Here is a 12,568-nt window from a genome sequence, read left to right as displayed (position 1 = left end):
TTAAACGTGCCCTAAATGTAGAGGTTTAAATATACCTTCACCTAATAGATGTAATAAATGTGCTCTTAAACTACATTTTAATAAATTGACTAGTATTTTTGTGTTTACTAAAATACTTGCTATTGAAGAAATCCTCTATTGAAACTTCAGTAAAACTAATAATCTACTACCTGATTTATAGGTATTAAAAAAAAAAAAAACTGGCACCGGGCACAATGGCTCACACCTGTAATCCCAGCACTTTGGGAGGCAAGGCAGGTGGATTGCCTGAGGTCAGGAGTTTGAGACCAGCCTGGCCAATATGGTGAAACCCCATCTCTACTAGAAATACAAAAATTAGCTGGGCGTGGTTGTGGGCACCTGTAGTCCCAGCTACTTGGGAGGCTGAGGCAGGAGAATCGCTTGAACCCAGGAGACGGCAGTTTCAGTGAGCCAAGATCATGCCACTGTACTCCAACCTGGGTGACAGAGCAAAACTCAGTCTCAAAAAACAAACAAACAAAATAAAACAAAGCAAAACTGAATTTTTACATGTAAGAAAATCCTGTGTGAGATACCATATAGATGATAAATAGGCTTACACCTTTTTAGACAAAATGACTCTTTGCATTTATTGCTTTATATATCAAAACACTTACCTAGCTTGCTTTATGCCAAGCACAGTGTTAAACACTTTGCAAATATTAAGACATTTAATCCAACAACAACCCTATGAACAGATATTACTATCTGCCCCCATTTCATAGATGAAGAAACTACGGTTGTAAGAGTTAAAATAACTTGCCCATGGTTGTACAGCTAATGAATGGTGGTGCGGGGCTTTAACTCAAGCAGTCTAGCTCAAAGTCTATCCTCTTAGCCACTGTGTAGCCTTTCAAATCTGAATTTACAAAACCTATAAATTGAGATGTCTGTTAGCCTCAAGAGATTCACCTTTGAAAATGTTTAAATAACTTCATTTAAAATATTTAATTTGGAAAAAATATCACTTTTTCACAGCTTTCCATAATGCATCTGCTGGAGAGAGCAAGTAGCAGCTCTGTTGCAGATTTAAATACACCATGGGGCAAATCACGATGCCATCTCTGCACATGGTGCTATTATAATGTCGCTTGAGGACTTTTATCTCCCAGAATTTTAGGGAGAGTTCTATACGCTGAGGTTTGGTTAAAGGGGTTATGCCTATATATGGAAGAGCTCCTTTTCTTGCTACCTGGAGCCTTCTTATATTACCTCCCTCCTGCCACCTTTTTGGAGGTATTAATTGCCTTTCAAACTCACCATTTCTATCACAGACTCTCCATTCTTAAATGCATAGCTCCTGTAGCTCACCATCCTCCTGCACCAACCTGGAAGGGCTCCTCTCTCACTCTGCTGCAAATCCACCTTTCACTGCCTCCAGACCCCACCCATGCCTTTCCCTTCCTTGCTTCACTTCTATGTGGGACTTTCTGCTTAACTGTCTCCTGCCTCATGGTGTGTAAGTTTCAGCATGTAATTCTAGGTGACTAATCATTTTCCATAGACACCCAAAGGTATTGCTCCTTTGGCTTCCAGTTACAGACAAGGTTGCTCTAAAGAAAATTTATACTAGGTTGATCCTCCTTTCTTTGTGGGTGACTTTTAAGAATTACAGGATTAGTCCACATTCACTGATAAAAAGACTTTTTTCAGCTGATTTGGGGCTCTTATGTACAGGTGTAGGATCTGTCATTCCATAGGCTCTACTTACAGAGGGCTTGCACACTGGTGCAAGGCACATCTCATAAACTGGTGAAGCTGGGTGCAGATTGCATCAAGTAGAGTGCAGGAGAAAGGGGCAGGCCTGCTAAGCGCCAGCTGATCTGAAATTTCCAGAGAACTTGAAAATCTGGGTTTTCATGTGAAATACCCAAATTTATAGATGTAGAAAGCAGAGTCAATGTTCTTAAAGAGCTATAGACTACATGAAATGAGAGCTAGGCTGTATTTGGCCAAAGGATCATCAGTATGCTTTAAGCTGTGAAGGTGAGGAGAGGGGCCAGCTAGTAGGCTAGGGGACCCCTGAGTGCCAAAATGTGGAGGCTCTTGCTTTCAGCATCACAAATACACTACCTTGTTCTCCCCTCACTCCAAAATTGATTCTATGTATTGAGATAACTGTCTAAATATATTTGACCTGGGAGCCATATGTAGTGTAGGGAAGGGGCCGGCTATCTCATGGACATACTTTTGTGCTCGCCCTGCTGTCATCCACAGTACCTACTTCTCTTCCCTCCACATCTGAACGCCCTTCCATGTACTGTCTGGGATTCTACAGTCTCTGTCCTTCATCTTTGGTTTCCATTTGTCTGCATGCTTTGTAGATTCATGTAATTAGTTGAATTCTCCTGTCAATGAATCACTTCCATTTCTTTTCACTGTGGCAGTTGATTCCTGCATAATTGCTTTGCAAAATTTTAGTTGGATCTGGAAATGCAGAGGGGATAGGTTATGCACGCAATTTGTCCATCATTGTGAAGCAATAGTCTTCTCCTTAGCCCAGTGACAGTACCTCCTTGTTTTCCTGAATATTCTTTTGCATTCTTTTGGAGTTCCTCTTCCCCAGCCACTGCTTAAGTCTCTTGTTTCCTTCCAGGACTCTGTGTTCATTCCACTGTTCTTCCCAAGTCTCTTCCTGGGTAAACTCACCTGCTAACATCACTTCTCTGCTAATGACTCCAAAAATAATCCGTATGTCCAGCTGTCCATAATCTGGCTGCCTCCAGTGCTGTCAAGCTTTGGGTTCTTCAATAGTCAACTGTCTGCTAGATATAATTGGATTTCTGAATCCTTAGCACCTAATTTTCAACTTGTTCAAAGTTCAACTCCTCATCCTCCTTCTTTAAAATGTTCTTTTTCCTTTTTCTATCTGATCGAGGGTAATATCATTCCCCAAGTCAGTCAAGCTAGAAACAAAGGAGTAATCTTTGGTTCTTCCCTTTTCCTACATCCCCAAATCTAATCAATAATCTAGACTTTTCCATTTTACACCCCAAATATTTCTTAAATCTACTTCCAATTCTCCTGTGTGCTCCTCTCCCAGCTAAAAGGCCAAGAAAGGCCATTTACCCTGCACTGGGAGGAACCAGGTCCTGGTAATGCATCTTAGCCAGGCTGACCTTAACCTGACCAAACTGTGGAGTCATGTTTCTAAACCTCTGTTAGCAAAACTGTGACCTATGTTTGTAACCTCAGTTCATAATAGATATAATTGTTTTATACAAATGGTGCAAAAAAGAGAAATAGATCTAAAAATGCCAAACTTCCAATCATTCTGTGTCATTTAATAGCCTCTCATTTATGAAAAGTTTGCCTCTACTGGTATTGGCATGATATTTACCAGGGGAAAATGTGATGCAGACACTGAAAGGGCTCCTAACACTGGTGCTGATGGATTGTTAAAACTATGTCCAACCAAGGATAACTTCTCTTTATTTTCTTTATATAAATTATCTCATTTTTTTCTCACAACCATCTCATAATAGAGAAACGGAGGCTTAGCAAGCTTAAGGTCACATAATTAGTAAGTGCAGGGCTGAGACTCAAGACCATCTCTGCTTGTCTCTTAATCCTGTGCTGCTTTGTCTCTTCAACAGCTTAAAAGTTGGGATTCTTTAAGGACAAGGATCTTGACCACTTGATTTAAAGTAATCCTGTTCTGTGACAGGCCAGAAACTACAGACTGTTGTGAGCTTGCAGGCTCTGCTTTGCCTCTAAATGTTCAGGTGGAGACTTGAACACTCGGCTTTTAGAATGACGATGATAGCAAAGATTTCTTGAGTGCTTACTATGTGCCAGGCTTTAAGTGTTTTATATACATCCTCACAACAGTCCTATAAGGCATGTTCTATTATTCTCTTCATTTCAAAAAAAAAAAAAAAAAGAAAGCCAAGGCACAGAATGGTGACCAAGATCACACAGCTAGAATCTGGATTTGAATCCAGCAATCTGCAGTCTGTGCTCTCAGCCAGACACTCCCCCTGCTCTTAATCCATTTCCTGTTTTCCTTCTTTCAAGTCCTGCTGCACTTAGCTTCTTTCCTTTTCTCCTCAGCCTGTGATATCTGCTCCCAGAGACTTTTCTCCTTGGCTCCCCGTGCCTCTGCCATCATGGGCAGCTGCTTCTCCCAGGGACATGAGGGATCCATACTCTGCTGCCTGGGTTGCCCCTGCGAGTGGTTCCATGTCTATTTCAGATCCGTAGCCGGGTGGATGTCATCAGACACGTGGTGAAGAATGGTCTACTCTGGGACGAGTTGTATATAGGATTCCAAACACGGCTCCAGCGGGATCCTGACATATACCATCACCTGTAAGTCTGGAAGCACCTGGCGCCCCCAGGCCATTGCTGAGGACGCTGTGGATATGCATAAGCAGTCAGTGACTGCCTAAGCCCCCAGATTCTGACTAATATGTGAGATTCCACCATTAGAGCTTCATTCATTTGTTAGTTTGTTAAAAAGCAAATCTGGTTAGGAAGGTATAACATTAAAGAGTCATTTATACATTCATATGAATGTGTTCCTGCACCCTTCTGGAAGTGGGTTTTGGTGTAAGAAAGAGAAATACATTATAAGAGGGAAAGGGTATGTTTGCCAAGACAAGAATGAGTATTTGTGTGGCAAAGACATGGTCATTGAATTAGTGAATTCCTGCATCACGTTTTTGTCTGTGCTCAACTCTGAGCATGAATTTGGTGGGCTAGTTGGTTTAAGGGAATGGCCCATGAATTTCTGTCTGCCTGCACTTTAAAACTGTTTAAGTCATTAGGATCATATTTAGAATATTTGCACTGAAATCTCAGAAAGGGCAATTTGCCATTTTTATATTTGCAAAATTATCAAAGGAAAGAGTACTTTTTCTCATTACTACAGATCTTCTGAAAAAATGCAGAAATTTAATTTTAAAATTCTAATTATTTAAAATGTATAAGCAACAGTTTGTACTCTGAGCTTGCAAGCAGAGGCATTTATTAAAATTTCTTTTTTACTTATTTCCTTTTGAATGTTTTTAAATGATATGGAAAAGTTTAAGAATGTGAAGCTATATAAAATAAAAAGGAAGTAACCCCACCAAGTCCCTCCCAGGAAACCCTGTTTCCTGCCCTTCCTTCCACCCACTCTTATGGTAACCTTTGATAATAGCTCATTGTGCATCCTCACAGGCAAAGCAACGTTTCTCTAAATATATTTGTTTTCAATAAAATGTTCCACATGGTTGGTGGTGAGGGAGTGTTATTGTTGCTGTTTTTATTTTATTTTATTTTTTTAATTTTGGCAAAGCATGCGCCACCTTTGGGATGTTGCTGTTGTTTTTAAATGAAACCCTAGTACATATGTTCTGCAACTTGCATTTTTTACTCATCAATATATCTTAGAGAGCCTTCCACATTGGGACATCCAAGTCAACGTCAAATCTTTTAATAGCTGTAAAACATTCCAAGTTTTTTTTTTTTTTTTTTTATCATTTTCAACAAATCATATACCTAACTCTTGTTCTAGAAAGAAAGGAATCTGGCAACTTTTGAGGGGATCTTGGGGATTTTTTTTTCTTGAGAAAATAATTCCATCTTGGAAACCACTAAACTCTATCTTGTTCTATTGTGTTTTGGTAACAAGGGTCACAAATGTAAGAAGATGTCATCGTGAATATTGGGAAGCAGTCACAGCCCACTTTATCTTGTTGCTCTGAAAATGGGATTTGTGAATTTACTAAACATTCTTCTAGTTATAAAAAAAAAATCCACTGTCAAAAATCTGCAATATATATACATTTAATATATTAAATTACCTGATACCACATACCTATATTAGTACTTTATTTAACCTCTGTGACCTTGAAGTCATTTCTAACTTTTCACTATTTGAAACAATGGCAGATAATCATGTGAATGTGTCTTGCACACATTCATAGTGACTTCTGTAAGTTAAATTCCTAGGAGCGGGGCTGCTGCATTCTATGAATACAGTGTCTAGGCTTTTAGTGCCCTCTACCAAATTGTTCTTTGATAAGCCAGTTCACCTTTCCAAAAATAACGTATGAGAGAATACATTTACCTGTACCTTCACTAAAACTAGATTCTATTGCTTTTGTGTACAGGATATAGATCTAGATTTTCACATATGAGGATTCCTTAAAGCAAGGAACATCATAGTACAATCAAAATAAGACAAAATCATCATGTTCTGAGGGACTATCTGTGTTCAACACCCCGAAAGTTCTGAGCTACATCAACAGCTGGAACGGTAGAGAAACACTATCTCTTAGGGAGGACAGAGTACCAGGTACCAAATAGATCCTGGCAAATGAACAGGCATGGAAGTTTCCAGAGCACATTCCCATGCTTTATCTCTCTTACAGGTTTTGGAATCATTTTCAAATAAAACTTCCCCTCACGCCACCCAACTGGAGGTCATTCCTGACATGCTGTGAGCAGAATGGGCCTGGGATTTCACAAGTAAGGAATATCCTGTAGGTTTGGGAGCCATCCTACCATGCATCCCGTGACACTCTCTTTGACACCTAAATTAAGCAGACACCCTGCCTGACAGAAACCCGACTTTTGGGGGACTGAGAACAGCTAACATTACAAGAACATTCAAGTGTTTTAAAAAGTAAATTAACAGGCTGGGCTTGGTGGCTCACACCTGTAATCCCAGCACTTCGGGAGGCCGAGGCGGGTGGATCATCTGAGGTCAGGAGTTTGAAACCTGCCTGGCCAACATGGTGAAACCATGTCTCTACTAAAAATACAAAAATTAGGTGGGGTGGTACTTGCCTATAATCACAGCTACTCAAGAGGCTGAGGCAGGAGGATTGCTTGAACAAGGGAGGTGGAGGTTGCAGTGAGCCGATTGTGCCATTGCACTCCAGCCTGGGAGACAAAAGCAAAAGTCCATCCTCCGACCCCCACCACCAAAAAAAAAAAAAAGAAAAAAAGTAAATCAGTAGTGCATCCAATCCAGAGTCCATAGAACCTTTGGCCTGGTTGAGGTAAACATACAGCCAATAAGTAAACAAAACCAAAACTCGTCCAGGTTTTGAGTATTTGAAATGTAATCCTGAGCACACGAGGGAAAGCAGCAACAAAAACTGAGGAGAGACAAACTAAAAACCGAGGGTGAGATGGAAAGCAGCACCTCCTCATTTCTAATAGACCTCTCTCCTCTTTTGGACTAATGACGATGAACTTGCCTGGCACAAATCAGATTTGACATTCCTTTCCTACAGCCTGAGATATGATTTTATTAAGTGAATTATAAAACCTGTCTCAGCCAGGTGCAGTGACTCATGCCTGTAATCCCAGCACTTGGGAGGCTGAGGTGGGCAGATCACTTGAGGTCAGGAGTTCGAGACCAGCCTGGTCAACATGGTGAAACCCCGTCTCTACTAAAAATACAAAAATTAGCCAGGTATGGTGGTGGGTGCCTGTAGTCCAAGGTACTTGGGAGACTGAGGCATGAGAATCATTCGAGCTGGGAAGGCAGAGGTTGCAGTGAGCCAAGATTGCACCACTGCACTCCAGCCTGGGCCACAGATGGAAACACTTGTCTCAAAACAAACAAACAAACAAACAAAAACCTGTCTCCTCATGCTTCTGATTGAAGGGACCATATAATATGACTGCAAAGACAGTAGACAGTAAACTCTTTGACTCCTGCATTTATTTGTTCCACAAACAGCGATCCCATCCCATTGTGTTATAATCTATTTATTAATTGTCTTTCCTAATAGATACTGAGATTCTTAAAAGTAGGAATTATCACCTGGGTAGCCCTAGTGCCTAGCACAGTGCTGAGCACACATACAGTTTTATTCCTAATATGAATTCAAGGAAGGAAGGTACAAGTGAATTTCTCTTTCCCATTGTCAGCATGACTTGCCTCTTAAAATAGGCTTCAATGTCTTCACCAGTAAAATTGAGGTTTGAATTAGAATATCTTTTACATCCTTTCCAGTTGTAAAGTTATTTGTTCCATACTCTAATCTACCATAAGGCACTGGGCTAGAACTTCTAAGTTATAATTATAAGCTAGAAGGGATGCTAAGGAAATTCACATGCAACTTTATTACAAGGCCGACTCTCATGAGCACCATATTTGTTGTACAAACAGAGTATCAGGAATACTGAGGAAAGAGAGATTGCATCTGAGGTTTTGAGATGACCAGGAAGAATGTTGTAGAGGGATAGCGTTTGGGGAGTAAGGGGTAGGGGATTGGCTTAAAGATTGGGAAAAGTTTTAAACAAGCTAAAATAGAGGAGAGAGATGATAGGAAGAATATTCCAGACAGAAAGAGTGGGTGAAGTTAAAAGGTGGAAAAATACAAGGTGAATTCAAGCAATGGCAAGTCTTCCTTATATGGCACCGAAGTAAGGGGAACCAGGAAAGGGGCATGAGTGGAAACTGGGAAAATAAGGAGAGTTAAGAGGGCTCAATGCAGACGCTGAGCAGGGTTTAGCTGTTGTGAAAAAGCAAGAGGAATAAAAGATAAGGAGGCAGCAGATAGAGCAACGAGTCCAAGGTCTTAGAGATGGAGCAGTTTTGAAAGAAGACAAGTTAAAAGTGCTTCTGTATAAGTGGGTGAATGAAGCAGAGCAGAGATGAAGGCAATAGGAATCAAGAGGTCACTGTGTGCATTTGGACATTGCTGTATCAAGGAGACTTGGAGTCTGACTTGAGTTAAAATTCCAGCAATGTCACATACCATATGACCTTGGGGAAATTATTGGATCTCTTTGTGTTCCAGATTTCCACCTGTAAAATGAATGTAATAATAGCATTTACCTCACAGGGTTGTGTCACAGTATGAGGCATGTCTAGAAAAGTGACATGCCACGGAAAGTGAACAATAGCTGTTGACCATGTCAGCCCCACGAAATAAACAGGAGCACCATGTGGCCCACAGTCAGTGGGTAAATCCTTAAGACCTTAGGATGAAGGTCATATTCCAGTTCACATTCCTGTTTTAGATTCTCGCTTATCTTAAAGCATTATAGACCTTGAACTAAATAAGAATAAAAATTTGCCCCAATGCAGTAAGAAAATGAAAAAGCATTGAAATGAGACTCATACTGTTGTTCATTAATAATATCTTCATTTCACAGGAATGCAAAACCACATGAAAATTTCAAGAATTCACTGATGAATGAAAAACAAAATAAAAATTTATCATTACATCTTGAACACAGGAAGCTTACAGCAAAGAGACTATGCTTTATGACATCAGCAATGGATAGTTCTATGTTGCCTTTGTGATTTGTGTATATGGCTTACATTTATAGATCACTACATAGCCAGATTCAAAAATATTTTACTTATTCCATCCACAGTTCTCTACAAAAAGAACCAATGAACCCAATAAAAACAAATTCTCTGTGGAAAAGAAAGCATAACTGTAGTAGATACGAATCCAATCACCAAGGAAATAGGAAGAGGAAAACGTCCAAGACTACAATGAGAATAGGAAATGGTCTGTTTTTGTGATATTCGTATGATTAAGACACAAATTTTTTTCCTAGGAAAATGTGATTGTTAACTAGGATTCTGTTTTACATGTTGACATTTCCAACACACACACCACTGATTTGAATTTCAAAATTTATTTTCTGATTATATATGCTACGTCTGATTCTGAAGATACAAGAATTCAATGGTGGAATTTGTTTCCTGAAATTTCTAGATTCATACTTAGTAATAGAAGTGTTTATTACCAACTTCTCATTTAGATTAACATCAATGATGTTTGATTCTTCTGGTTAACCACACACATTATGCATAACAATAATGCTAGAAATTCAGGAATTATATTTTGTGATTTATACTGTGTGATAAATTATTCAATTTTCACTGAAAATTATGTATATCAATATAATGTAGGTCAGAGTGTCTATGGTGAACAAATAAAAGATGATTTTAAAATATGAATTTTTCTCATACTAAGTCTATATTCTCATGCTATCTTTCCAGTTCTCTCCTTCTGATATCCTAATACCACCAGTTCCTTGACAACCAGACCACCAATTCACTGACCTGATATCAGCTCCTATGTCCTCACTTCCCTTTGCACTCTTCTTGCATATACCCCACATCTCCTGCTCTCTCCCCATCTCTAGTATCTCATGTCTCACTTCCATTACTTAAATAAAAAACCATGAAATCATCTTTCTACTTGGCTCTCACATCCACTCTGTCAACAAATTGTCACCTCCACCTTCAGAATATATCCAGGGTCTGACCAATTTCTACCACTTCCACTGCTACCAAGATCAGAAGAGGAAGGAAACTCATAAAAGTACGATAATCTTGGCATCAGGGACTGATTTTCCTCCACAGACATCTGCCAATTCCAGAAAAGGTCAAGAAACTGAATGCCTCAAAATCTGCTCAAAGCCATTTACTGGGAGATGTCTCATGATTGACACGCTCCTAGTGTGAAGTCACCCTAAAGAGTGCCAGGGAAGCTGCTAGTTCTTGGGCACTGTCACCACACCTGGCCCCCTTACTTGTTTTCTGAAGCAAAAATATTGACACCAACACATGACAAGAACATGTAGGGAAACAAAAATTTCAGGACAATTTCAGAAATGAACATAGATGCAAAATCCCAGAGTATCAACAAATCGAACCTAGCAATTTATAAAAAGGATAATTTATTACAACTCAGTTGACTTTAGTCTCAATGCAAAGTTAGTTTCCCATGTGAAAATCAACCACATTAACTGAATAAAGGAGAAATTTTAGTCTGGACTAGGTGGCTCACGCCGGTAATCCCAGCACTTTGGGAGGACAAGGTGGGAGGATCACTTAAGCGCAGGAGTTTGAAACCAGCAATTTCAAACCAGCCTGGGCAACATAGTAAGATTCTACAAAAAAAATTTTTTTTAATTAGCTGTGCGTCATGGCATGCACCTGTAATCCTAGCTACTCAGAAGACTGAGGCAGGAAGATCACTTGAGCCCAGGAGGTGGAGGCTTCAGTGAGCCAGGGTCATGCCACTGCATTCAACCTGGGCAACAGAGTAAGACCCTGACTATAAATAGAAGAAATTGTATAGGATTATGTCAATATATGTACAAAAAACATTTGATAAATGCTTTAATAGCCATTCGTGAACTTAAGTGAATAAAGAAACTCATAGTAACTGGGAATAGAAAAGATCTTTCTCTGAAAGAAACACTACAGCAAATATTTTAACAGTGAGATGTTTAAACCTTCCCAGATTGGAAGTATTGCAATATAATGAAAATTCTAGTCAGTGCAATAAGGCAAGAAATACGAAGTATAATTATTAGAAGAAATAAATTAGTTGCAGACAATATTCTTGTGAACACAGAAAATTCCAAACATTCTACAGATAAGTAGAAATAATGTTTAGCAAGGTTTCTGATATAAGGTCAATATACAGAAAAAAATATATATCAGTGATCAACAAAAAATAAAAATTTTAAAAGGTACCTTTTATAACAACATCAAAATATCAAATACCTAGGAATAAATCTAATAAAATATGTGCACTATCTCTAAACAAAAGCTACAAAACAATATTGAGCTAAACCTAAATATCAAAGATGTAATAGAGGGACATGCCATGCTAATGAACTGGAAGACTCAAATTTTTTTTTTTTTTTTTTGAGACAGTCTTGCTCTGACGCCCAGGCTGGAGTACAGTAGCCCGATCTCGGCTCTCTGCAACCTCCACTTCCAGCGTTCAAGCAATCCTCCTGCCTCAGCTTCCTGAGGAGCTGGGATTACAGGTGCCCACCACCACACCCAGCTAATTTTTGTAGATTTCATAGAGACGGAGTTTCACCATGTTGGCAAAGCAGGTCTTGAACTCCTGATCTCTGGTGATCCGCCCGCCTTGGCCTCCCAAAATGCTGGGATTACAGGTGTGAGCCACCATGCCCTGCCAAGACTCAATATTTTTTAAATGTCAAATTTACCCAACAAGTTTTAAGCCTTTGAACAGGTATTTATTTTATGGAAATTGAGAGTTTCTAAAATGTACATAGCAAGAGAAAATTTCAAGAGTAACCAAGGCACTCTTTAAAGAAGATGAGGAATAAGGAAGATAGGAAGAAGGAGAGAAGGAGGTGGAGAGGGAGTAGAAGAAGACAGTATATGTTCTACCGGATAACAAAACTTATAGTAATTTGACAGTAGGGTAAGTGGCTCAAGGGAGACAGATCAATATAACCGAATGGAAAGCACAAAAACTCGGGCAAACATGGAGACTTCCTTTAAGACAAAGATGGTACTGCAGATCAGTGGAGAAGGTGATTTAAACAAATGTGCTAGTTGAATTGGATGTCATATGCTGGGAGCCTTGACCCTATGTTATAACAGAAACAAGGAATCAACACGAGGTGACTTATAGATCTAAATGTGAAAAGCAAAACAATAAAACTTCTAGATGATGATATATGGAAATATCTTTGTGACCTTGCTGACAAGAATTTCTTAAACAGAACACAAAGCAGCACTAACCATCAAGAGAAAAAAATTGAACAGACTACAGTAAATATAAACTCTAGTCATGGCCCAGCA

At 39.3% G+C, this 12,568-nt stretch overlaps 1 protein-coding gene across 6 annotated transcripts in view; it reads left to right on the top strand.

Moving 5' to 3' along the window:
- Window positions 1-9,946, top strand: part of LOC117086820 (cytidine monophosphate-N-acetylneuraminic acid hydroxylase) — a 59,490-nt gene extending 49,544 nt beyond the window's left edge. For 4 of the 6 annotated variants that reach the window (XM_033216420.1, XM_033216418.1, XM_033216424.1 and 1 more), the window contains 3 exons: window positions 4,217-4,332; window positions 6,381-6,477; window positions 9,352-9,946. In XM_033216420.1, coding sequence (XP_033072311.1) covers window positions 4,217-4,332; window positions 6,381-6,477; window positions 9,352-9,414 — 276 coding nt within the window. In that variant the 3' untranslated portion in view covers window positions 9,415-9,946. Of the gene's footprint in view, window positions 1-4,216; window positions 4,333-6,380; window positions 6,478-9,126 lie in introns of all 6 variants that reach the window. The other 2 variants (XM_033216421.1, XM_033216419.1) reach the window with 1 other exon arrangement.
- The last annotated feature ends 2,622 nt before the right edge of the window (window positions 9,947-12,568 follow it).

The sequence above is a fragment of the Trachypithecus francoisi genome, unplaced genomic scaffold, assembly GCF_009764315.1.
Source record: "Trachypithecus francoisi isolate TF-2019V2 unplaced genomic scaffold, Tfra_2.0 Lachesis_group10, whole genome shotgun sequence".
Taxonomy (NCBI): domain Eukaryota; kingdom Metazoa; phylum Chordata; class Mammalia; order Primates; family Cercopithecidae; genus Trachypithecus; species Trachypithecus francoisi.
This window is presented reverse-complemented; position numbering and strand designations above follow the sequence as displayed.